The sequence below is a fragment of the Agelaius phoeniceus genome, chromosome 1, assembly GCF_051311805.1.
Source record: "Agelaius phoeniceus isolate bAgePho1 chromosome 1, bAgePho1.hap1, whole genome shotgun sequence".
In the NCBI taxonomy this organism is placed as follows: Eukaryota; Metazoa; Chordata; class Aves; order Passeriformes; family Icteridae; genus Agelaius; species Agelaius phoeniceus.
The window spans coordinates 101,161,124-101,186,741 of NC_135265.1; the positions used below are offsets into that span (position 1 = coordinate 101,161,124).

At 43.7% G+C, this 25,618-nt stretch overlaps 2 protein-coding genes across 8 annotated transcripts in view; one reads left to right on the top strand and one right to left on the bottom strand.

The window, feature by feature from the left end:
- The window catches only part of SPIRE1 (spire type actin nucleation factor 1), a 126,016-nt gene extending 118,608 nt beyond the window's left edge, over positions 1 to 7,408 (top strand). For all 5 annotated transcript variants that reach the window (XM_054644600.2, XM_077183971.1, XM_077183961.1 and 2 more), the window contains 4 exons: positions 899 to 969; positions 1,708 to 1,735; positions 1,834 to 1,964; positions 2,762 to 7,408. In XM_054644600.2, the coding sequence (XP_054500575.2) occupies positions 899 to 969; positions 1,708 to 1,735; positions 1,834 to 1,964; positions 2,762 to 3,014 (483 nt within the window). In that variant the 3' untranslated portion in view covers positions 3,015 to 7,408. The remainder of the gene's footprint in view (positions 1 to 898; positions 970 to 1,707; positions 1,736 to 1,833; positions 1,965 to 2,761) is intronic.
- Positions 7,409 to 12,908: 5,500 nt separating this feature from the next.
- PRELID3A (PRELI domain containing 3A) lies at positions 12,909 to 24,006 on the bottom strand. Of its 3 annotated transcripts, none has more exons than XR_013183643.1 (7): positions 23,818 to 24,006; positions 21,272 to 21,440; positions 20,879 to 20,968; positions 20,049 to 20,119; positions 19,852 to 19,954; positions 18,145 to 18,257; positions 12,909 to 14,580 (listed from the first exon to the last, which is right to left on the bottom strand). XR_013183643.1 is itself a non-coding variant. In XM_054635721.2 (7 exons), the coding sequence occupies exons 1-6, from the start codon at positions 23,847 to 23,849 to the stop codon at positions 18,204 to 18,206; spliced, it is 519 nt and encodes a 172-aa protein (XP_054491696.1). In that variant the 5' UTR covers positions 23,850 to 24,006; the 3' UTR covers positions 12,909 to 14,580; positions 18,169 to 18,203. The 3 variants fall into 3 exon arrangements, 2 of the variants coding, with proteins under 2 accessions (XP_054491696.1, XP_054491683.1); XM_054635721.2 differs by having other exon boundaries at positions 18,169 to 18,257; XM_054635708.2 differs by lacking the exon at positions 18,145 to 18,257 and having other exon boundaries at positions 23,818 to 24,004.
- Positions 24,007 to 25,618: the final 1,612 nt, after the last annotated feature.

Consider the following 25,618-nt stretch of genomic DNA (forward strand, 5'->3'; position numbering starts at 1 on the left):
CAAAACTTTTCATGGAAACACCTTGTTTGTTGAGATATATATATATAAATGCAGTAGGATTTGCAATTATCAGAGTGTATCTGTATGTGTCTGGTTTGAACTTCATTGACTGAGGTGATTTCTGTCCCCATGCCTTCTGCAGGTTTGGTTACCTTTCCTGGTCCAGAAAATAGAATAGAATTACAGATAGCAACAGAAAACTGCAAGTTCTTCATATATGAATCCTTGCTATCTAGCACAGAGGGAATTAAAGCCTTCAGAGAAGTGCTGCAACCAGAAGGAGGTTTAATTTTAGAGACCCCTTAACCAATGCATTTTTCTATAAACTGCGGATTGGAGATTGGTACTTCCCAGTAGAAGCAGCATTCTTTTCTCCCACTTTTAAAATTTGTGCTTCTTGGACACCTCCAGAAAGCCTATTTTGAATTCACTGTGTATTTTATCTACAGGCCTACCTGTGTCTAATGTGCAGATTTATTTTAAAGGTTTAATACATTTAAGGCAGAGGAACAATAATCTTATAATGTCACTCATTAGATTCAGCTATTGCCTGTTGTCATGACATATAAAGCTTAGTAATGAGCTTTTCTCAAATCTCAAAGTAGGTTGAGGATTTAATTAATTTACCCCACTATTAAAATTGTTTGCTTTTATTTCTAACCAAAGTTATCTAGTTAATGAGCAAGTATTTAATTTAGGCAAAACAATTAAAGGCTTAATTCTAAATATATGAAGATACAGTTCTGGACCTTGTTCTCAATATCGTCTTAGAAGTACAGACCCCAGAACCGGATGTAGCCCTGCCACTGTGACCTTGCCAACAGCAACTGGTCAGTGAAGTCATCACTGTGTGGGACTTTGCTTAACACTCTGCATTCCTCTGTTCTTCTTCCTCCAGCTCTGCTTTTGCTGTCGAACAAGAAGGTTTTCTTTCTTTACCTGGTCTTACACTTGTCAGTTCTGCAAGAGGTAAATATTTTATTTCTGTTAATAAATGAGTACAATTTCGTAGGAAAAATGATTGATTTATACATTAGAAACCCTCAAAAATTTCTGCTGCATACTGTTGATTTGGTTTATTTCTGTAACAGTCTGTGTTAACAAAAAGAAAAAAGTATGCAGAAACATTTCATTTGTAAATGACTGAATTGCTTCCTTGGACTGAAATTCTTGACTAAAAGCTAGAGAAACTTTTTTTTTTTAATGCTTATGAGAAAGCAACACGGAGTTTACGCAGGCTCCCCACTCAACAGTTCTACAACCTCTGTGCTTGGGGAAAACATTTCAAAGCAATTTATTTTTTGGGTGATTTTTTGAGAATTGGGGCAGGGGAAATGCAAGAAGGAATATTTGCAGGCAAAATGATAAATTTTAAGTTAACAGTGAGACAATAAGTCAGAAGATCTATGTAATCACTGAGTTTTGGTCTCATTTACCAGAAGAAATTTCTTTAGAGAAAAAACATTTTATTTTTCTTTTTTTTTTCCCTGTTTTTTCATTTAGGTGACATTCTTGTTTAGCATTTCTCCTTGCTTCTGGCTTCATGTTCTAATTGAAGTTACTATATTGAAGAAGCTTTAAAAATAAATATGTTTGTTTAAGGGGAGGATGGAGGGGGGCGGGTTTCTAACTCCTGAAATCCCTTATTCTTGATTTAAACATAATTTTTCCCAATGGACTGATTCATGCTCTTGTTTTTTTACACAGGCCTGTATGCTCACAGTGTTGCAAGAAAGTAAGTAATGAAACTTATGTTTATGTTTGTTTTGAGCCTTTCTAAAAAGCTGCAGCCTTTGTAATGATGCTGCACGTGCCTTGTGCTGTTCCCAACAGATGCGGCTGCCATCGAAGCCATACTCCACCCTGCCCATCTTCTCCCTGGGACCCTCAACCTTGCAAAGGGGAGAAAGCTTCATGAGGCCAGAGAAACCCTCTACCAGTCACCACCATTCCCTGCGGAGCAGGTGAGCGACAGCCCGGCCCCACTTGTGTCTGTTGCAAATGTTCCCCAAATGTTTCATGCTGGCTTATCAATCATGAACATGCTGCTCACCTGTTTTGTAGTTGGCCATGTTTCTAGTGCCTGTAGTAACTTTCCTGAAGCCTAACAGTGTCTTAAACCTTTTCACATTACAGCTGAAAAATAATGAGAGTCTGGGACAGCTGTATTTCTGTAGGGCCTCTGAGAAAATATCTTTAACACGTCTTTTTTTTTCTGGTGTGGATGGACTCTTTGGAGATAAATCTTATGGGCTGAAATCACAAACTGAATTCAATGATGAGAATTCAATGATGTCTAGTGCACAGATTTATCTTCTTTTCCCCTAATTTTTCTTACTCCAATTTTCATCATTTTTTCACTTTATTATTATGAAGTTATCTGTTGGCTTTATATCTTATACATGGATGGTTGTCAAAGCTAATCAAATATAAAAGAAATGCTCCTTTTTAAGGGAATCTGCTGTATAAACTGTCTGCATAGATCACCATTGCTATGGTGCTGTGTAGATTAGCCAAAAATATCAGCTATTTTTAGTTACTAGGAAGGTTGTTTTTGCCAGGATGTAAATGTTACACACGCCCTCAGTCAGTGACCCTGCAGTCTTGCCAATCCAGGCAGAAGCTGTCCTCTCCAGTGTTTGGTGTAATTTGGGACAGGAGAAAGGAAAATTTAAATCCAGACCTTTCTGAGGTGATTTGTTCTGGGGCCTGCAGCCAAGCTGACAAATAACGTGACAGATCCTGCTCTTTTGCCTTTCAGGTTGACCTCAAGGTCCAAGTCTGTGGATAAGTCGCACGAAGAGTTTCCCAAAGAATTAATGGAGGACTGGAGCACAATGGAGGTTTGTGTGGACTGCAAGAAGTTCATCTCAGAAATCATCAACTCAAGCCGGCGCAGCCTGTCCCTGGCCAACAAGCGAGCCAGGTTGAAAAGGAAAACGCAGTCCTTCTACATGTCCTCAGCAGGAACCTCGGAGTACTGCCCCTCGGAAAGGACGATCAATGAGATCTGAGCCTGTGCCTTCTGCTTTGCTTCAGCTCCATGAGGTCATCGTCCATCAGCCAGGTCACTGGGTCTGGATCATCACCCCGTTGCTTTGTTCCACCTGACTGGCTTGGGTTTGCCTTCAGTCACAGGATTTCCTGCTCCAGCAGCTCCCAGAGACACAGAGCTGTGTTGGGATCTGTGCAGGGCGATACACGATGGGGCAGCTGCTCGCACTGGGAGAAAATCAACAGTTGGAAATTGTTGCCTCTTTTGTACGTGTGCGTCGAAATGAGAAAGCTTTTCTCGCTTTCAATCTTTTTTTTTAACCATGCTTTGAATCATTTTTCAGGAGATGAGCTGAAAGCAGGTGTCTGGTGCAGAACCAGATCTAGCACAGTGTCAGCGTGAGCACACTAGCAAACGGTAGGTCCTGCTGCATTCCCACCCTCGGAATGCTCACGCCCTTGTTGAGGCAGCCAAGGGCTGCATCACACAGCAGGCACCCAGCATGAGCAGCTCCAGTCAGATCCATCTTCCTTTGAGCCATTTGGTTGCTCTGAGATCAGGGCTCAGCACGGGACTCTGCAGTGTCAGTGTCCTGGGGCAAAGCAGGTGACAAAGCTCTTGGCCCGTGTGGTCGGTCATACCCCTGAGCTGCTGTACTTCTTAAGCCTTAGTGTCCTTCTGAGTGACTCCTGAGCAGGTTTTAGTAGTTCACTTTCTATCTTGAATGTATGATAATGACTACTAGTAGCAGTGAACTTTAATAGTAGACAAAGTTGTACAGTTTATGGGGAGGATGGGAAATAAGGGAGGCTTCTAATTTTAACTGAATACCTGTAAAATTGTTCTCGTGGTTACTCAGAGAAAGCAGTGAGTAAGGTGTAAATTTGTATTATAATGGAGCACACAGATACTGCTAGAGTTCTGTCTGACAGCATATCCACTAGTAACCCCATTTTTTCTGGGGTTTATAACTTGGCTGTAAAAATTCGTGTTTGGCTGAAATTTGGGACAGTGCTCTCTCAGATTGGGAGTGATCTCTTTTTTGTCTTTAATCTTTTTTTCGTTCTTTCCCCCTTTTTAATTCACTCACAAGGGAGTGCTAGACTAATTGTTTAGAAGTTCCAACAATTTTACAATGTTAACTGACTTCTCATGCTTTTTTGCACTTTTTTTTATATTCAAAATACTTTTTTTTTTTTAATTCAGTCATAGCCAGAGTTTAGTCAATAATTTGGGGCCAGATCTTTTTGGTATTTAAAAACAAGCTAACATAGCCAAGTTATTAATACTTGAAATCAACTACTGTAACTTTTTTCATAAATTTTTTAATACCCTGAGGCATATTTAATATCTATATAGCAGTGTATTATAGAATGACATAGCAGAAAAGTTTCAGATCTATTTATTAACATTTCTATTCTTCGAGTTAATGAGAGATACCTCAGAACTGCTCCAAAGTAGCTGGGACTGGACTTCCATAACATAATTTTAAAGGTGTATTAAACAAAATAGCTTCCTCTGTCCAAAAAGCCCAAGAGGCAGACTGCCCCTCTGGCCCTGGCAAGGCACAGTGCCCAGGCTGGAGGCACCAGGGCTGCTTGGCTCCCATTTGGCAGCCTTTGGAGCAGCCATCCATATCCTCTCTTTTAGGCTGATTTGAAAAGCACATGCAAAAGTCTCTGTAAACCTTCCCAGGGAGTCAGCCATCCTTATTTTTTCTTGAAAGCCCCCTTGGAAAATTAGAATTTTCACATATGTAGGGCTTATTGAAATAGTTTCTATTTTTTTCTGAACCAATGCAAACAGGAAAAGCAGGGCTCAGTGCTAACTCTCCCTCCTTGCTGTCCCATTTAAGGTCAGGTGTCACAGCCCTCTCCTCATGGTACCTCTGGAAAAGTGTCTTGCATGTTAAGGCACCTGAAGTACTGGCATGGGATAGGGATGTAGGATTGCAGGGCAGCAGCACAGGCTGGCTGGTGGGCAAGGTTCTGCTGTTGCTGGAAGGGTTGCCTGATCTCAGTCACATCAGCACTTTCTCTTGTTTCTGTGCCAAAACCAGGCCGTGTGTTTGCTGCACAGTGCACCAGGGGAACCAGACAGAAACAAATGCAGGAAATCTCACTTTGCATCTGCCCTGTTGTTGTCAGGATTTTTTCATGGAGATACCCAGGCCATGTTACAGTTGCACAGTCCTCTGCTCACAGTCTGCTTCCCTGGTGTCCTCAAGCCACCAAGGTGCAGGGCATCCAGCACATTTATTTTCCTCTTGGAGAGGTATTTGGGATGTTGTAGAGCAGGCAGGATGAAGGACTGAGTAGCTCCTGAGCATGTGAAGGCAAACAAGTCTTTCATGGCTGTGCCCTGCCCCACTCTGGCAGTGTCCAGGGATGGCTCTGGGGCAGTGGCAGAGCTTTGTGATCCAGCCTGTGCCTTCCCTGAAGTCCCACAAGTCCCTGGCTCGGGGCAGGCTCTGCTGTGCTGAGCAGGGCACAAACACTGAAAAACAACGCAGTAGTTGTACAGATGGCTCCCCGTTGCTCACACAGAGCTGCCATGGGCCAGGGCCTGGATAACCTCCCTTTTTCCCTGGAAAAAACCCTCCAAGCTGCTGCTTCAGAAGACATGGTGTGGAGGGCTGCCTCTCCCCTTGGCTCCATCCCTTCCTCCCTGGCACAGTTGCTCCGCATAATCCCAGCATTTCGTTCTGCGAGCGGAGAAGCAGCGGGTTGGTTGGTCGCGGGAAGCCTGAAGGAGCTCAGCTCGCTGCTTGCCTGGCTCTGCAGAGGGGGCTATTTTTAGCTTTCCATCTCCTCCCTGCCTGCACCAGCATCCCAAATGCACTGCAGCCATTGGCCCAGCAGCCCGTGGTGCTGCCCAGCATGTCCTAGTTACGGGCTGAACTTCACGTCAGCGTCGGAGGGGGAAATCAGAAGCTTGTAAATATCTGTAATATATTTATTAATATTTAGGAAGTCTCCATCAATCATGCAATGGGAATTGAATTTCCCATGATGTTTTAAAAAGGAAGCGAATCTTATTTATATGTGTGTTGGCTGTTATCTTTTATTAGAGTTAACGCTTTCAGCCCCCTAATACAGTTTGCACATCTTAGAGCGAATTACTGCTGAAAAGAACGCAGCACTAGCACAGAGAACGCCGTTCCACGAATTTTAAAATTATTTTCTTTGGGTTTTTTTAGCTTTATTAGTATGCCCAAGGTCTGTTAAAATATATCATAGGAGACCCAAGGAGCTAAAAATGCCTCTGGCAGGATCAGTCTTGTTTTGTATGTGAACCTGGTTGTGGGGAATGCAAAACCAGCTCTGCCTCACGGCGGTGATGGAAGATGTGAGCGGGCTTTTGCTGCAGCTCTCAGACCTGACCTTTCAAGTGTTCATGGTGACAGTAGTGTTTTGAGGGGTTGTTGGGGTTTTTTTTTCCCTTTCTCCATTACTTCCTTTATACAGGGAGGGGTGATACCTGGTAAAAATAAAATGTCTTTCCATTATAACCTTGTCTGTGTTAATTATTCATGGGGAAGCTGAATTAAGGTTCTGTCTCTCTCTTTTTCATGCTTTTATAGTTTTGTAAGATCAGTCAGATGTTTCTTTTGGCAAAGAATTGTTAACAAAAATGATTGCATAACAGCTGAACACTGGCTGGGCTGCATGAAGGGATGAAAACCTGTCGAAGTACCTTTAGAATAGCAATAAAAACTGCTTGTGTAACCCCAGTGATGTGATTAACTCCTTGTCATCATCTGCAGCCAACTCCCTCTATGACCAGTGTGCTGCTTCTTCCAATGCTGGCGGGCTGTACCTGAGGCAGCACATTTGTCCTGCATGTAATACAGGCTTTGGGAAATCTCCATCCCTCCCTCATCATTGGGAGAGAAATGCTGACAGTCTTTTGGAGAGGTTTTTGATGGATTTGGTTTTGTTTTTAAACCAGAAGTGGAGAGAACATTATTATCACAACTCTTACATTGTTCTCTCTTCTCTCCTGAGCATCCCTTTTTCCCCAGTCAAGTTCAGCATCAGCTTCCCTGGTTCATTACTGGCTGCATGCTCTATAGGTTAAAACTTATTTAGAACCTCCAACTTTAAACTCCTGATTGCTACCTTCCTGCTTTACTTCATCCAGCAGCTCTGCACAACTCTTAGGAATGTCTGTCTTACAGCTCAGTCTCATCTGTGAAACAGTGACAGCAGCACACAGGCATGAGAGAAAGGTGCTGCAACTCTACACTCTGGTGCTACAGCACATGGATTATGTTCATGTTACCAGAAAACTTTATACTGTTGCCATGTTGATAACTTGGAGCTGCTCTGGTTTATTTCTTCTTTTGTATATGTGTATCTTAAGGCCAGGCTGAGAATGTTTATGAATACCAATTCTAGTTATAGAAACCTCTTTCATTGTTTCTGTCTGATTTTTACTATTGTGTTTTAGACTTTTTGGGTACCTGTCATTACTATTCCCCAGAACTTCCTTGTAGGAGAACCATGACAAAGAGCATTAGCTCAGCCTGATGTGACACACAAAGCACAGAACCCCCATGCTGAGCGGCACCTGTGAGCTCCAGCAGCCCAGAGCAGAGGCAGCCTGGGGCCTTCCCTGTTCCCTCACCTTGACATTGAAAAACCCCAGAGCTGCCCATGTTGCCCAGCTGCCCTGGCACAAGTTGTGAGCTGCTTTGTGTCCCAGAGTCCCCAGTTGCAAAAAGACACTTCAAAGTGGTTGCAAACTGTTTAAAGAATTTTGAGAGCTGCTACTGAAGAGCTTTGAGAGCTGCTACTGAAGAGCTGAGTGCTCAGTGTCAGAGCTGAAAGGATCCTGCAGTGCAAGTTTCCATCTGTTTTCAGTACTGGAAAACAGTTAGCCCTACTTCCAGGTGAAACAAATTCCAGAGAGGTGAAACTTGACAATACTCTGACAAGCAAGGACTTGTGAATGAATTTTTCTATGGTAGGTCTGCACTCAACAAATGTCATGGGGCGTAATCAGGAGAAGGAGCTAAACAGGCATCAAATTGTATGCAGTAGTAGCTTAGTTTGTTTATTTGCAATAAATCAATTCAGTAACGTTCCAGTTTCTTCCCTGGTCAGGCTGTTTTGCAGTGGCAGTGCCTGCCTGAACTGAGTGTCAGATGTGAGGTAGCCCAGGCTCTGTGTCCTGAGGTAACAGGAGCTGCTGCTGTCTGCACAGGGCAGCGAGATGGGTTCTGTAGAACATTTCTAGATCTTTGGAACAGCCCTTTGGAACAGACCCTTCAGAACAGACCTTACTATAGCTAATTAAAAAATACACTTGTAAGCAGATAATTTTTCAAGGTCCCAGACTGCTACTGTAAACTCACAGCTAAAAAGGCCCTGTTTGATTATTGATATATTTGATTTTTTTTAAAAAAACCAACCCATAAGAGACTCAGTAAGAAAAAAACATATTCTTGGTCCCTCCAATGAAGCTGAAGGTGTTTCCACTAAGCTTCAGGTCCTCTCTGCATTTCTCTAACCAGTGACACCAGTGCTTAGAAATGGGAGCCAGCAATGCTTTGGCTTTTGCAGGACAGGCCCTGGGCCAGACAGAGTGGGATTTTTTAAACTGGATTTCAGAAATCTGAGTTCAGAAATCTGCTAAATCTAGAATTAAAGGACATGGGCATGAGTTGATGTAAGTCCTGCAGGAGGTGTGCTTCCAAAGTTTGGTGGAAATAAGCACCAGTTCAGCTGGCACAGTTCTATAGAGAGGCAGCACTCTCAGGGTGCATCTTCAGCTGAGACATTTAAGGTAGGCATGAAGGTATTGAAGGGCTGGTGGTTCCACTACCTGTGACTCAAAAGCAAAATGAAGATAATGAAAAGGGGTTTTAAGCTGTATTTCTGTTAAAGCTGATACCATTTTCCTCACCCCCTTCTTTAATAAAGAAAAAAATTCCCAGACAGGAGGTGCACTTTTTGGACATGAACAGGCCTAAAGCACAAACCCTTCTGCTCTGAGCTCCCCCTGCTTCTGTGCTGTCACTGTGCATGCACCGTCTGCGCATCTTCAGGGACACCAGGGGCATCAGCTCTAACAGCAAAAGGCCACAGAATTGTCTTCTGCTTGTTTCCATGTTATGTGGTACTGAAATGCAATTTCTTGTCCATGCATTACCAATTAAAACTCTTTAAAATTACTGCATTGCTCTCACTTTCTTGAGGGAACTGTAAAGACCACAGGCATCCTTTCCTACAGAGCACATGTGGCAAGGCTGTGTTCCACATTTGTTTGGCCAGGCAGAGCTCTGAGCTTTAGCTGCTGCAGATCTTAGCAAGGTCAGAAACAAAATGATAGCAAAGCAAAAGAGAAGGTATTGTACCAGCAGGGCCCCACATTAGGAGCCCTTACTGATCATTTCACTTGCAGGTGCCTTCCAGTAAAATGAGAATCATACCTCAATCACTTCAGTTGTGGAAAAATTAAAAGGACAGGACTTGTGTTTCACAGAAATCCTTCTCACTGAACAAATCCATAGTGAAAGCATGACATGCTCCCTGGAGCTGCAATTAAAAGGCTTAGCCCAGAACCTGCATGATACTCACAGGTGGCAAGTAGTGTTGGTGGGGTGAGAAGATAATTTATTAGATAAATAAGATCTTATTTACAAGTCAAGGCTAGTGATTTTAGATGAGTCTTTCCTGTTCTAATGCAAAATGAAGCAGCTGCCAGTCCCAAATGCAGTTACCAGCCCAGGCCCAGAGGACCCCAGCAGAGCTTTTGAGCAGTGTGTGGCTTATAGCAAGCTCCAGGGAGACTGGTACTGGATCCTGCTGCCTACCCAGCACAGACTAATGGAAATTGTTTTTCTGCAGTTTTCTCAGAAAACCAACAGCATGTTAGATATTACCACAGTCACACCCAGAAGTGATTTTTTTAAACTGCACTTGGCGTTTATTTTGGATAGCACCACAGGGTACATGGACACTACACAGCTCTCAGTCTAGGGAGGTGCAGCAGCAGGAATGGTGTTGCCTACCCACCACTGCTCCACCTGAGGATTTGAATGAAAAGGTCTCATCAAGGAACATGGCTGGTCATTTACTCAGTGCTAGGTTATTACATTGTCAGTACAGCAGTGCCCAGTTTGTGCTCTGCAGCAGTTCCTGACACCACCTACTGCAGCTCAATGCCTTTGCTTACTTTAAGCAAAATTTTCAAGAATATGGGAGCTTTCACTAGGATTGCCTGTTGTCCCAACAAATATAACCCTTTCTCCAGAATGCCTGCTGGCCTGATGGAAAAGAAATAAGAAGCATGGGAGAGCGTGGAAGATTCACACTGGCACGAGGCCAAATTAAGAAAAAGAAAGGGTAGTCTAAACAAACCCAATTAATTACACACCAGACCATTTGACTACGATGTTTTAAGTCAATACTTTTGTTGCTAACATGAGCCTGCACCAGCACAAAAACTAGACATCAACCAGAAGCCAGTCTATTTTGAGTGTGGGATCTTCAACATCTTAAAATCCTTCAGGGCCAAGAACCACCATGCCCAGTTTGCCCCCCTCTGGGAACCACTGCTGCTGTCTCCCCTCACTGCTTCCCCTGCAGTGAGGAACCAGCTCTTCCCAGCTCCTTCCTTCCACAGCAGGTGTGTGTGACACAGCTGTAGGGACAGGGAGAGCAGCCACACTTCTATCCAGCGTGGAGACCTGATGTGCTGGCACCAAATTCTTAAAATCCAGCCACCTCCCTACAACACAGCCTTGAATTGCAACAGCTGAGAAACATTGAACTGCAGCTTGAACAACTGCTGTACATAACCTCCCTCTCACAGCTCACAAAACCCAACTTCAGTTCCACTTTCAACTCTCCAAGTGCAGAATTCTTACTCAAGATGGCACTTGCTGCCTATTAATCAACATGGTTACAAGCTCTGAGCTTTCTTCTGCTTGGCTCCCAGCACTTCAAGATCCCTCCAAGTAAATGAGCACTGACTTTACACCATTTCTGCTTTACATTTTTTTCCTCCTACATACCCCTTTTCCTCCTTCTGCTGTAATCCAAAAAGCTGCATTCTGCTGCTCCCACAAGCAGCCTAACACTTCCCCTCACATGCAGCTTTCTGTCTTTGAGAAACCTCAGCCAATGCATGTGACATAAAACTGACTCCAGAAATATTTTTTAACCATTTCCAGTAAAGAAACAGAAGATGGAGGAATTTCTCTTGGGAGCAACGAAAATAAACAATTCCAAAGGCAGGAAGTTTTTTCGCCTCAAGGGCCAACTCAGCCTATAACAGTCTAAGAACTGGAATGGGAATGGAGATGCTTCAAAATCAGTGTTCTGCACAGCACAGACAGCTAGAGATCCCACCAGATCCCATCAATCTGACCAGTCACATGGTCAAGGGAGAAGGATTGAAGCCCCATATGCCAACAATAAGGACAGAGAGCAGGGTAAAAACTGCCCAGGAAAGCTTGTGGGAAATTAAGAACACTTCATCTGCTGAACACTGGAGCCTACCTGTAGCCATGATATTTTCTGAAAAATCCTTTCCTTAGGATTTTTTTCTCCTGAGAAGCTGAGAGGCCTCAGGAACAAAATGTAAACAATGATTATCTGCTGCTGTGGAATGCAACAGATGGATCTGTGATTGGTCTCATGTGGTTGTTTCTAATCAATGGCCAATCACAGTCCAGCTGTCCAGACTGTCTCGGTCAGTCACAAGCCTTTGTTATTCCTTCTTTTTCTATTCTTAGCTGGCCTTCTGATGAAATCCTTTCTTCTATTCTTTTAGTATAGTTTTAATATAATATATATCATAAAATAATAAATCAAGCCTTCTGAAACATGGAGTCAGATCCTCATCTCTTCCATCATCCTAAGACCCCTGCAAACACCATCACACCTACCTGGTTCTAACTGTGACCCACTGCAAGGTCCTTTGTACACACTGGCAAAATGAACAGCCACAGGAAGATCAACAATCCCATGGATGCACAACAGGCACCTACCCCTAAGATGAGAGGGAGCTAAATGATGGAACAGGCCTCCAGAAGAAATTTGGTTTTTTCCTACCCAAACTGTCCCCACTCTCCTTTAGCCTAGAGAAAAGTAGGAGAGGACTGAGCACAAATAGGAAAGGTGCTGATACCTGGCAGGTGGAGCAGCAGACAGATTGGAAAACCAAGCATTTAGTCATATACTTCCTAAGTGGGAGGAAATGGTGGAGTGAAAGCAGCCCAAAACCAGGGAGGAACGAAACAGAAAGGAGATAAGGAAAGAAGCAGATAGGGATTAGTTCCTGCAAGGAAGGAAACAAAGTGTCAAGAAAGTAACCCAGGAACCTGACATGCAATTGTCACTGACCCGAGGGTGAGGCAGAGGAGCTCAGCTCCTGAGAGCCTGTGGTGACTCTGTGGAAGTGCCATGCACAAGTCAGCCAGCCCTAAGACAACTCTAAGTAAATATTTCATTCCTGATGCAAGGAGCAGCTTTAGACAACTCTTCTCCCATACCAAGGCAACACATGAGCCTCTCCAAAGGCTTTCCCACCCCTGCTGACAGTCATGTTTTCATCCCTCCAGCAGGCATGCACAGAAATGCTGCAGCACAGGTTTCCAAATGGACACACACCACCCAACTTTTCCTTCTTTTTGTGCAGAGCTCTGCCATAGCTGCACTCCCCTGCCTAGCAGAACAACACCAGGAGTTAGAACATCTTCTGTGTTCCTCACCCAGGAAGTGACATCACTCCTGAAAAAGGGACAACAACAGACCTGCACCAAAGCCATCCATCTTATTTTCCAGACATGGGCTGCTTTAAGCTCTAAGTTTCTGTTCCAAAATAGGAAGGGCTTTAGGTCCACATAAAAAGGGCAATGTGAATATCTGCTATTCATTTCATTGCTTTCAACTAGTAGACATATTTTTTAAAGTAGGTTTATTCATTAGGATCATGTAATTCAGTTACACCCAGATTAAAGTTTACTTTCAAACCAACCAGAATATGAATGCCGAAAACTCCCTTAAGCTACAAACACTTTAAAATTATCAGATCAAAACAGTGACCAACATTTTACTCTTCAATTTTTTCAGAAGTTACTCATGCTCTTTAACAGCTTCCTGAGCACATGCTTGCCACTTGAACAAGTAAACATCCTTGCAACATTTGTTTCACTTTGTGTGCACACCAAGAAATAAGTTAAAATGCCCTAACAGAGGGTTCCATCAGAGAAACACATACTACAACTGGTCCAAACATGACAATTCTGTAAACATCAGACAAGGCTAGAGTCATTACCAATACATATTTATGCATATTTAATAGGAAAGTTTCTGCAGTTATTTGAGTCTGTTTCCAGATAATGAGAAGCATTTCAAAGGATTTTAAAACCATTTTGTACCCACGTGGAAAAGAGTTGAAAAGGTTCAGTTACACTGGTAGTCAGTAGTTAACAGAAAGCATTTAGAAATGAGAGTCCATTTGTGGTTCTTGTACTCTTGTTTTCTCCACTCAGGAAATTAAAAGTTTCTCTTCATGAAACCTTATCATTTAGATTTAAAATTTTCTGCTCATTTCTCATTTCAACTCTTCTGGTTACTGCATCAATTTCTCCCCCAGTTAAGATGTGATATGAAGAGCAAGGACCAGTGGCACAGCACGGTCTCTTCATTCTAGCAGCCTACAAATACCCTTCTTGGAGATAAGTAAGTATTTTCCAGCACCTTCAAGTAATCCCTGTCCCCACAGGGAGGGGAGGAAAGAGGAAAAATTAATAAATAACAAAATAAATTATACCCTTCTTCCCACCAGAAAAACTATTTTAGGCTATTAACATTAATAGAAACTTTATCTTTGTTTGGATACAAACATTTAAGAGGTAAAGTATCTGTGTGTCATGTTCAGGCAGCACCTAAGAAGAGTTAGTTCCACACAAGATGTAGCCTTTCAAGATGATCCTCTAGATAAATATCAGATTCTACAGTATCATGTTCTGACTCATGTAGTTTCCTTTAACTGGCCATAAGACATTATCAGATTACAAACCAGACAAAATTCAGTGCTCTAGGACCTATCAGCCCTTTACAGAACAAACATTCACACAGAAAATCCTTAATCCCACACATGCTTTTTTTTCAAGCTTTTCAATTTGAGATGGTGTAAATATAACATGCCCTCTACCTTTATTTGAAAAGGTACATTTAGGCTGCTTTGAATGTGCTAAACATTTTGTTTCCAGTGTTAAACATAAATTGTTCAAATGAAAAGAGCATCTGCAGGAGGTCAGTTTAAACTTCAGTAGGCAACAAGAGCTGCTGTGGAGATGATGGATGAGGTTGTTTTTCTGCTGATCCAGTATTCTTATAAATGGACAAAATCTCTGCAGATCAGCCTTGGGAGGGAGCTCTACAGAGCAGTCTGCAGAATAAGACTTTTCTGTCAGTTACTTGGTTTTATTTGGTGAACCCAAATATTTGGCTTTATTTTTCCGTGGACGCTGCTGCCATGGCTGGTTTGATCCCCTCGCGCGTGGACTTCAGCTCTTCCAGTTCTGTGTTTAGTTTGCTGATCACCCACTCCAGGGCATCCCGGCCCTGCCAGAAAAACACCGGGATTTAGGATCAGAACAGACACACCACCACTGCTCATGCTTCTATAGTTCTTCCTCTGTCAGACATGAAACTTGCTTTAAAATCAATGCCATGCTCTGCATAGTTTGATACCAGATTATATTGATAATTTCTTAGCATTTTCTTATTGAAACTTCACTGCAGAGGCATTTGCTTCACCCCAAATCCAGAAGCAAATGCAGTGCTGGTGTGAGCTCCCAGTAGCACAAGGCCTAATTCAGCAGTCAAGTTTCCTTACCTAAGAGAATTGCTGGTTTTGCTGTTTGCTGCTCCCACCACCCAAAGAATATTATGGCAAAATCCAGGTACTGTTCTCAGCTTTATTAGCCAAGTTATATAGAAAGTTTTTGAGAAGATCCAGGACAATGAAAGTCTTCCAGAGCTCTCTGAAGTAGCAGCTAAGTGATCTGATACCAATCAAGAGTTCAGAAGTGGACTCACACTGAATTCTACATTTGTACACAGCAACTTTTCAGCAGCTAAATCAGACTAATTGAGAGTTGCACATTTTATATCAAGGTATGGGAATGTCTCAAGCTCAGAAGTGATAGCAAGTACTTCAGTAACAGCTGGAGAACCCAGGGCAATAAGCCTGGCAATAAGCCTGAAGAAGACTCTAGCAGCTGCACCCCAACGACCACAAGATGCAGCCAGCAGCACAATGAAGTCAAGAAAGAGAAAGACTTTAACTAAACAAAAGTCAAGACTTTAGAACTCTGCAAGCTCAGAATAGCAGCTTTTGTCAAAGCAAGCAGATGGGATCAGACCAGGAGAACACCAGGCCTTTTTTCACTCAGAGAGAAGTCAAGAGACATTAACCTCTATTCCTCCACTAAGAGTAAGAAACACAAAGAGTGGAGAGCAGTAAGTGGGAGCCGCATGGCTCTGGCCAAATTTAGAATTCTGGAGATAAAGGTTTGAGCCCAAGAAGTCATAAATGTTCAGGAGAGCCACTGTCAGTGTTCAAGCCTTCTGTAGACATTGACAGAAAGGACAAGCACAGCCTCCTCTGCACAGTGTTGTGTTCCAAACTGTGATGTGCTAATTTTGTTGTATTCACTAAAGGTGATAAAGTGCACAGAAACATCACAGTGTCCTGAACCTGTTGCTGTCCTTTATGGACTACTAAGCATGAACAAGAATCTGCATAAGCAGCTTTGAAAACCTAAGGAAAAAAGAATGTCAGAAGAAAGCTCATACACACATAAAGGATTTTTTTGCCAGGCTAGAAAGATCAGCCTAGAATAATATGAAAAGCCCAGATCCAGAGTGCAAAGTATAACCTATTAAAAGAAATAAAGTTTTACTGTGAATAGGAGCACAGTTATCTCAAGACTCCCTTGAGATGACTCAGTAAGGTCAGTGAAGGGCTGATTCCGTTTCTCTTTGGGTTTGCCGTATTCGAGGGACTCACAGAATAAACACAAATTGCTACTTCTGCACTGGCAGGCAGTCCTTAAACTGAGAAGAGTCATCCAGGTATCACAATAAAGTGTTCAGCTCTTGGTCAAGGCTCAGAAAGGGAGATTAAGCTCTACCCCAAATTACCTCAAGAACTAGGATGTCTAAGTTAACTAGTTCCAGAGATGTCTTTAAAAGATACTAATAATATTCAAGAAAGCATGATTGAAATTGTCCACTTTAAGTACAGGTTGCTGATAGCAGACCTTAGAAGGGATGATTTAACTTCTGAGCTCCTCCCATTTGAGCACCAAAGTGACTGTTCTTCAGCAGGGACTAATTTCCAACTTCTCTACAGGCTGTGCAAGACCTGGGAATGCCAGCAAAGCACAAATAAAAGCACCCAGACATGGGCAAGCTACTGCACAGCCACAAGTTGTAACCAGCTGTGAAATAACTGAGATGAGTGCTCACTAAGGAAAAAGTGGGGGGCAGGGAGGGGGAATCATCTTTCAGTAAGCAGACATTTGGACCTTTAAAAGTCAGGTTTAAATATCCTCTCTGAGGTGACACAGGCACACAGAACTGAGACAGCAACAGCTTAGATGTTACATTTGTTATATTGCTCAAAGAAGACTTGTCAGAAGGTAAAACACCCTGGCCATAGAAAACAATCAGTAGAAAAACACTGAGATTCTTTTCAGGCCCTGACTTGAAACAATCACATCATTGTGTCTCACTTGATATCTTTGTGGATGAGATAAATTAATTTAAAAAATCCATGACATTCAACTTGGGCACCAAGATATTTCCTCCAGTTTTTGAGAGTACATATCTGTGTATATATCCTTAGACTTGCATACACTATATATTTTGCAGCTAAGAATAAACTCATGATTTTGGCAAGGAAGACTTCAGGAACATTCTGCACAGGAAATTAAGTTAGAAATCTCAACCAGATCCAAAGCTTCCAAGTGCCATGAAACTACCCAGTTATGAGGAAAAATCTGACAGAGGACTGTCTATAAAGTGTCATACTGTACAACAAGTTCTGCAGTCAGTCATTAAGCAAGCACACTCATCCCCAGGCATGCACAGTGTGTTATTCATTATTGCAGGTGTCAGCAGCATGACGTGGCTGGCAGGACAAGCGCTGCATATGAAGATTTGTTGGTAGAGCTTAATGACTGATAAGTGCTGAGCCTTTGTACTTGATGTTTTCCAGAAAAACAGCCATAAAAGCTTAGTGGAATGAGAACATAAAAGCAAACACTCATGGCATACATGGATCTCAAAGTAAGCAGTGTAAAAAGCCCAACTTTCTTAACTAGGAGAAGCAGCAAAATGGATTTTTTTCTTTTTAAGAAATCTTATTGGTTGAAGCAGAAGCCAATACAGGAATGACAGGGACAGGCTACACTGACTAGTGGAAGAAAAATAATCTGCAGAGGTCTCATAGAGGCAAATACACTCAGTTCTCTCAACCCTGAACTCAGATTTGCTCATAGTTATATAACTGCAGGGACATGTCACTACCAAAATGAACATAACTACAAGACCAATGAAAAACAGGAACAGTCTGGCATCCTGGCAGCTCCGAGCTTTGCACAGATTTCCTCAGAAGGGCAACACTACTCCTCAGGCAGAAGAAAAGCAAATACAATTCTGCTATGCAAAACATTACCCCTGCTAGGCAACCTGTTTCAAGAAATCAATTTTATATCCTAAGAACACAGTTCCATTTCATTTTTACAAAGCCAATTCCACTCACTAGCCAATTTATTAATTTCTTTAGGTACCAGCTCTATGTACTGAAATCACAGAAACTCAGACCAGATCAAGCACTCAGTGGAGGGACTCCTCACAGCCCTAGCTGTCTGCAGTCTTCAAGCCATAAGCAAGGCTGTGTGGCACATGGCTGCAGCACCTCGGCTGCCCAGTGGCACAAGCACGGGTTCATGGATCCAGCCTGGACTGGGGCTACACTCACACTCCACAACTGCAGGGCAAGGAGCAGCTCTGCCATTCCTGTATGCAAGGTGTGTGAAACAGACATGCAGGGTCATTTATGAAATCCACGTGACAACAGTCCATGCAGATATTTGCTAGAAAGCTGAAATGCTATACCAAGAAGGAGAATGCTGGCATTACCACTAGTTAGTACAAACTGCAGGTGTGGAGAACTGCTAGCTTAGAGCACTCTCAGAATTTTGAATTATCCACTCAATAGCATCCCACCCCTAGAGTAACACAAAAAGATTTACAACAGAGAGCAAATTATTTTTTTCATCGTCATTAAAAATAACAATGCATCACCTGCCACTGCTACCTCAGAGCAAAGTCTCAATAATTCCTATTTCTTGAGAGCAACAAAACATTTTTCAGTAACTGTCATGAAATTTAAGAGGGGTGTTGAGAGCACAGAGGCACAGCACAGCATGCAAGAAGAGCTAGTAGTAGCACAGTAGGTACTGGTTAGCAAGGAAAGGGCTGGTAACAGCAATTACAAATTCCTGCCAGGTTCAAAATCTGTAGAGACTTTTCAGTGAAATACACAGGATAAGAAGAGCTTTCTAATTTGCAAGAAGCTTGTAAAGCAGTGTGCTCATTGAAAATGGCAGAACAGAACAATCTTTAAAAGAAACTGAGCTCTCTCACAGGCAACACCTCAGCAGGTACCAAGAAATATTTATAGCTTCTCTGATTTCAAAAGAGATATGTAAATGTAGCCAACGCCTCAAGAGGAATTTTGCCAGCATTTTTAAGTGTGCCTAACTTGATCTGGCACACAAGCCAACTAGACAATGCTTTGCTACCTCTGGGTCAGCCTGAAATTTGGTTGTGAGCCAGGGTTTGTTCCTCTCTTTCAAGAATATACACTCCACACAGACTTTTAAATGGAAACCGGATCAGAACAGAACTGTTATTTAACTGAAATACCTTCCATTTCAAACAGAGAGCACCCAGCTAGGTAAAGGTACTCTTCAGTGTCTAGAAATGACCCATCACTCCTACCCCATGCCATGATTTTAACATGTTTTCCTCTCACCTTAGGAGAAGCACACAGAAGGGTAGAAAAGGAGGCTTTCTCCTCTCTGATCTAGTTGGTCCTACCAAGTCGGCTTACACTGGCTTGGTCAAGGAGCATCCCTCACAAGGATGAAGGGATGGCCAAAGCACAGGATTTCTGGCATAGCAGGAGTTACCTGGGCCAGATTCCCACTGTGCTGAACCCCTCCAGCAATGCAGAACAAAATCTCAAACTCCTAACAGCACTCCTCCTGCTGTCAAGGCAGCAAGGCCTATGCTTCTCTAGCAATTCCATTTCTTCCCCAAAGAACTGTAGGACAAAGTGCTCAAGAATAAGCACTCCCACAGCTCTGCCTGTGCTGAAGAGCAGCTCCAAGGCCACAGACAAATTAGAAAAAGCAAGCACAGGACAGAGCAGTCAGTGCAGTGTTACCCAGGTGAGCCAGCACAGTCTCACCTCCTCAAAGATATGCTTCTGCTTACACTAAATTACTTTTATCCAAAGGCAAGGAGACGGCTCAATAATGGATGTGAACTGGAACAACTGACAAAAGCAGCATAAAAAATCTGCTGGTATTAACTGATAAATCTACATTATAAAGACTGAAAGCGAAGTTACATTTTCTACTAGTACTAGGTACTAGAAATAGGTTGCTGAGGTTCTATAAAAAATCTACTGAAACACTGTGCACAAAATCTGGAGAAATTAAATATAACATTCAACACACACCATTGACAATTACTATTTCAAAAGAAAGAGTGATTGGGTGGGGAAGAGAGGAAGAAAACAGAATAAAGAGGTACCTTTCTGGCATTAGAAGATATTGTATTTGCCATCAAGCTTTCCAGATAACTGCTCAAGCTAATGCCTTTAACAGTAATAATTGCTTCTTGGGTTAGCACAGTCCTGTAAGGGAATAAGGAAAGGTTAACACCTAAGCTGAACTGGAGTAACAAATTGTCTCCTAGACAGAAAGACACAAACAAATTTCCCTACTTACTTTTCCGGGTTTTCTGGGTGAGGTGTGTAAACCAGTCTCTCGTCAACAGACACCAAGTTTGTGAGTGTAATCTTAAAACAAAAACAGAGCTGAAATCCTCACTCCCCACCTTTAATTCTTCTGTTATCAGCAGCACTCAATATTCAATAGCAGAACACTCAATTTAATGTCAAAATACTGTACACAAACTAAAACCCAGAACACAGTTAATAAAAAGACTTCTAAAGGGTGATGCATCTTCTCCTATCCTTGATCTAATTATATCAAAATTCCCATTCACAGGACAGAGCACCAACAGCTTTCTCTGAATGTCGGGTCTGATTTATGGACAGTGGTTAAAAGAGGCTCTTCCAGACCCCCATAGCACCACCTGGATTAGACAGAAAATTAATTCTCAGGAAGGACAAGGCCTCTTGTACAGAGACTAGGCTCTCCTACAGACAAGCCCACGTTAAATCTGAGATCTAAGAGTTACCAGGATACCAAAATCTAGCACAATGCTTCATTCACATTCTTTGAAAAAAGGCATTTCACATTAAAACTTTTGTTGGAAATGACAGAACTCATTCATCTAAAAGTCAAACTATTTTACGTGCATTCTGAGAAATAATCTTACATTAAAAGCAGAATTACAAATGTTCGATGATGAAGTATCTAAATTAGAAGAAGAAGAAAAAGGGAAGGGAAAAAGAGTCATCTAAAACACTGATTAAGACCTGTAAATTGTTGCCTCCAATGAAAGACACAGCTACACTTCTAATCTAAATGTTAAGAGCAAAACATCCAACTTCCAGAACTAACTATCAGAAACTTCTTAAGCCACCACTCACATTAGTTGAGCAAAGCTCCATCTTCTTTTCCACTGGATCTACCACAGAATGCTCCTCTATGTAAGTCAGAGTTCTACTTGTTCCTAATATCTGAAGGGGGAAAAAAATGTTAAGTACCAACACCCAACAAACAAACTGAACCTTAAAACACCTAAGTGCTAAGTTCTCAGTGACCCCAAATAAACACAAATCCATGGATATCAGAGGATTGTGATCAGTGGTGAGACTTCATTGTGTAGACTGTATCAGCCACAGAGCATGGCACAGACCAGCCTGGAAGGCATTGACAGACACACACAAATTTCAGCTTTTACTTCGAAGTCAGCTCCAATTCACAGGATGACATAAAAACGATCCCACCCTAAATAAAGAACAAAGGCTGCAAAAATGTACCGCTTTGACAATACTGGGCAATCCCCACTCCGTGCTGAGCAGACGGTGACTGTGCAGCCTCCCCTGGTTATCCAGGCTCCTGTCGAGGACATCTACTCCTACCACACAGGGATTCATGGGGTTGGGGTACTTCCTCATAGCAGCTTTGATCACAGTATCCCAGGGATGCCTGAGGAAGGAAGAGGGGAGAGTATCTGTAAGTATTTTATATTGAATCGCAAATAATCCCATGATACTAAATCAGGATATAGGTTGTGCAATATGGGACAGGCTGTGCAGCTTCATCGCTCCCAGAAGTCCCTTTGGAATACAGTTATGCTTGGAAAGGCAATACTGATACAAAAACAGAAGAAAAAATAAATTCTTCTCTCCATAAATTCTTCTCTCTCTTCATAACTGAAGCAAGGAATTATTAACACAAGGCTAAGAAAAATGAAGGCAAGGGGCAACAGTCACTCACTGCTACAAGTGACATTCCAAGTGGTGCCCACAGAGATGGTGGGAATATCAGCTCATTCCAGAACTCCACCAGGAAAGGAACCTCACCTAACACTTAAGCTTGCCCTGCTTGGAGAAGAGGGCTAGACTACACGACCTCCAGGAGTCTACTCCACACAAATTTTTCTGTAATTCTAAGCATACCAAATAAAATAAAGAGGACGTCACTAGCTTCTGCTCCTTCCTATAGCAAAAAAAAAAAAAAAAAGGCAGTAAAGTGAAATTAAATTCTACTAAAAAAAGGATGAAAGAAACAGATTTTTAGAAAGCCCACCAGCTCACAGCCTGATGTCTGCACCTACACTACTGCTTCCAGCAGTTTGTTATCATGAATTCCACTTCTGGATACTCTTCTCAGAACTGTTCTTACAAAACAAAAGTTTGATAACCCCAGATTCCTGGGATTGGAGAAGTCCTACTACACAAGGCCAGACTGTCTACACAGCACTTCAGGTACTTCAGATATTTCCTTCTGAAACAGAGGAGGCTACAGAAACCATGGACTTGATCCAACAGAGAAATTCTGTCCCTAATTATTTCTATATTCAGAATAACTGACTGTCCTGACATAATAGCCTTAAAGCTTTTAAAGGTATGTTTAAAAATTCAACAATTGGTATCTAACTTAAGAAGGCTTAGGGGTGCCAACTTGTACTTAAGAGTTGCACTTGGGACCCTAAATGGATTTTATTCTTAAAATAGACTGGTACAGAAAGGCACTGACAGTACAGCACTACAAGAACAAACAGAAAGGTGGAAAAATAAGTTATTTTTCTAACAAGAAAAATGTCAGAAAGCTTTACTGGTGCAAGCAGGAGAAATAAGCCCTCAATTCCTGCAGCAGAAGGTGAGCTGGAGGATTACTCCTTGTTCCATCTTTACACCCCCATCAACAGAAGATACACAAACTGAAAATGACAAAATTCTGTTAAATGTCCCTAAGGGATTGAGTCAGAGAGCTGATAAGGCACAACAACATTTTATTAACCATTCAAATTAACTACCTACACCCACACACATTACGCCATAAGACGTGGATGTTCTAATACAGAACTTGGTGAGAAAATGTCAAATAAAAAGAGCTTTTGCATTCCTTAGGTGACAGATACTCATCTCAAACTAGGGGAGTTGTGTCAGGCTGGAGCAGCCTCTGCCTGATATTTCCTGCTAGAAACCACAGTTCACTTACACCAGACCAATGCTGCAGCGGAGCACCGAGTATCTGCATCAGTGCAAGGAATTCAGCTGTGTTGAGCTAAATAAGGAAATTCAGAGCAACACATCTGTGATATTTTGTAAATATGTTAAGAACTATAAATATGTTTGTAAATATGTTAATCACCCCCGGTGCTCTTCGGGCCTCAAGACTTTGGGAACACCTGTAGTAGAGGAATCACCAGCGCTGGCATTCCCCAGGCGGCACGGGCACTGCCAGGAATCACCGACGGTGGCATTCCCAGGGCGGCACGGGCCCTACGGAGCCAGCTCCCGGGACAGCTCGCTGCACACCTCCCGATGCTTTTTCCTGCTGCTTCCTCGTTAGGTGGAAGCGGCGGGCCAGAACCACGTTCCATGCAGAAAAGCGCCGATGGAAAGAACACTTACTCAGAGCTGGCTGCTGGACACACAGCGGCACACCTGAGGCTAAGGGACACCGTCACTCAGTCCACGCCTCTTGGAATATATCGTAGGCTACATCGGTAGTTTAGGATTTATTTTTAGTTATGGTGTGAAAGTTGTTTTTCCTAAACACCCAGCCCTTCACCAAGCCACCACGCTGTGGGGCCAGCTCCACCACTCCATCCTGTTGGAATGCTGTTCCCGAGACAGGAGAAGCCCAGGCGCGGGGTCCGGCCGTGCAGGAAGCAGCTCGAGACAACGCAGGACCGGCACCACCGGAGCCCGTTCCCGGCCTCCCTCCTCCGGCCGCGCCCGCGCCCGCAGCATTCCCATTTCCGCCGTCATCCCGGCGGAACCCGGCTCGCCCCGCACGGCCCGGCTCGGTGAAGCGCCGGGGTCGCTCCGAGCCCCCCCGCCCGGCCCCTCACCCAAACACGTGCTCCGAGCTCCAGATCTTCATGGCCGTTCCCGGTGCGTCCCTCAGAGCCCAGCGCCAGGGAGGGCGCGCGGCGGCGGAGCCCGGCTGACTGACAGCCTCGCGCCGGCCCGGCGAGCGCGAGCGGCCGCCGGGAGCGGCGCGGGGGGCGTGCCCGGGCCGGCGCGCGCGTCACGCGCCTGCGTCACCGCCCCGCCCCGCCCCTCCCGCGCCCGCGGAAGAGGAGACGCAGCGCACATGCGCAGGAGAGCGCGCCGCCCGGGCCCGGTGTCAGTGTCCCAAGCTGGAAGCGACTCAGGGGGATCATCCAAATCCGGTTCGCAGCCCTGCAATGGACAGCCCCAGGAATCACGCCGTGTGCCCCACAGCGTTATCCAAGCGCTTCTCGAACTCTGTCAGGCTTGGTGCTGTGACTATTTTCCTGGGGGCCTGTTGCTGTGCTCAACCAGCCTCTATGTGAAGAACCTTTTCCTGATATCCAGCCTAAATCTCCTCTTTCCAGTTCGCGCTGGAAAGGTGCATCCTGAGAAAGCAGTTCTGTGTTACCATTGACTGGTTGTTCCCCCCGGTCCTCATAAACCAACCCTCACCTTTGCTCGGTGCAAAGGAGAGGTGGAGCTCCCGGAGCAGGTCTGGTGGAGAGCTGCAAATATGATGGAGTTGGAGCATCCCTCTCATGAGGGAGGAAGGGCTGAGGGACCTAGGCCTGTTCAGCCTCCAGAAGAGGTGGCTGAGAGAGAACTCCATCAATGTGTATATGTATTTAGAGCAGGGGGTGCCCAGAGGATGGATCCAAGCTCTGCTTGGTGGTCCCAAGTATTAGGGCAAGAGGCAATAGAAATTGATGCACAGGAAGCTCTGTCCAACTAAATATGAGGGGTGTGTGGGTGACTGAGCACTGGAACAGATTGCCCAGAGAGGCTGTGGAGTCTCCCTTACTGGAGATATTCAAGAACAATCTGGATGCAACTCTGTGCCATGTGCTCTGGGATGACCCTGGTTGAGCAGGGAGGTTGGACCCAATGAGCCACTGTGGTCCCTTCCTTTCCCATTTTGTGATTCTGGGGTTCTGTGAGCTACCAGTGTTTTGGTTTAATCAAACCAGGAGTTTTGATTAAATACCCTAATAACAGCCATAGGGACATCATGTGCAGGGCTGTGCCCAGGGATGAAGGGATTGTTGAGGAATACATGTGGGGCAGTAGCTCTTTTTGCAAGCTGCAGATGGAGATGTAGGTGGAGCTCTTGGTGAGGGCCTGAGACAAGAGGCCATGAACTGCCAATCCTTTGGTGGTGCCAGCCAGGTGAATGGACACTGGGAGACACAGCAGGAGCAAACATTCATGAGTAAGAGTGAGGTTTGCATGTGGCTTGGACTGTGGGGGTATAAAAGCTAGGGGTTTCTTTCTTGGGGTCCCTTCTCAGAGGCACGAGCTGGGGCTGTTTCTGTTACTTTACCGTGAATAAATTGCTTTATGGAATGAGATGTTTGAGACTCTGCCATGAGGAATGTGGGGTGGATCCAGTAAGCAAACCTGGCCTGACTGTGTGAGGGAGGTCAAATGGGGCACCTGTGGGTGCACTGGAGCTGCCTGCTGGAAAGGGGCTCTGGTTCCAGCAGTGAAAGTCTCTGGCCTTGGGAATGTGAGGGAATGGGACTGACAGAGAGTCTTGTCAATGGTCAGACTGGGATGTTTCCTTAACAGTGATAACACCAAATGCCTGAGTTCACCTAGAGGACTTTGCACAGACTCATTCTACAGCAAACATATTGATATGAAATGCCTTACACA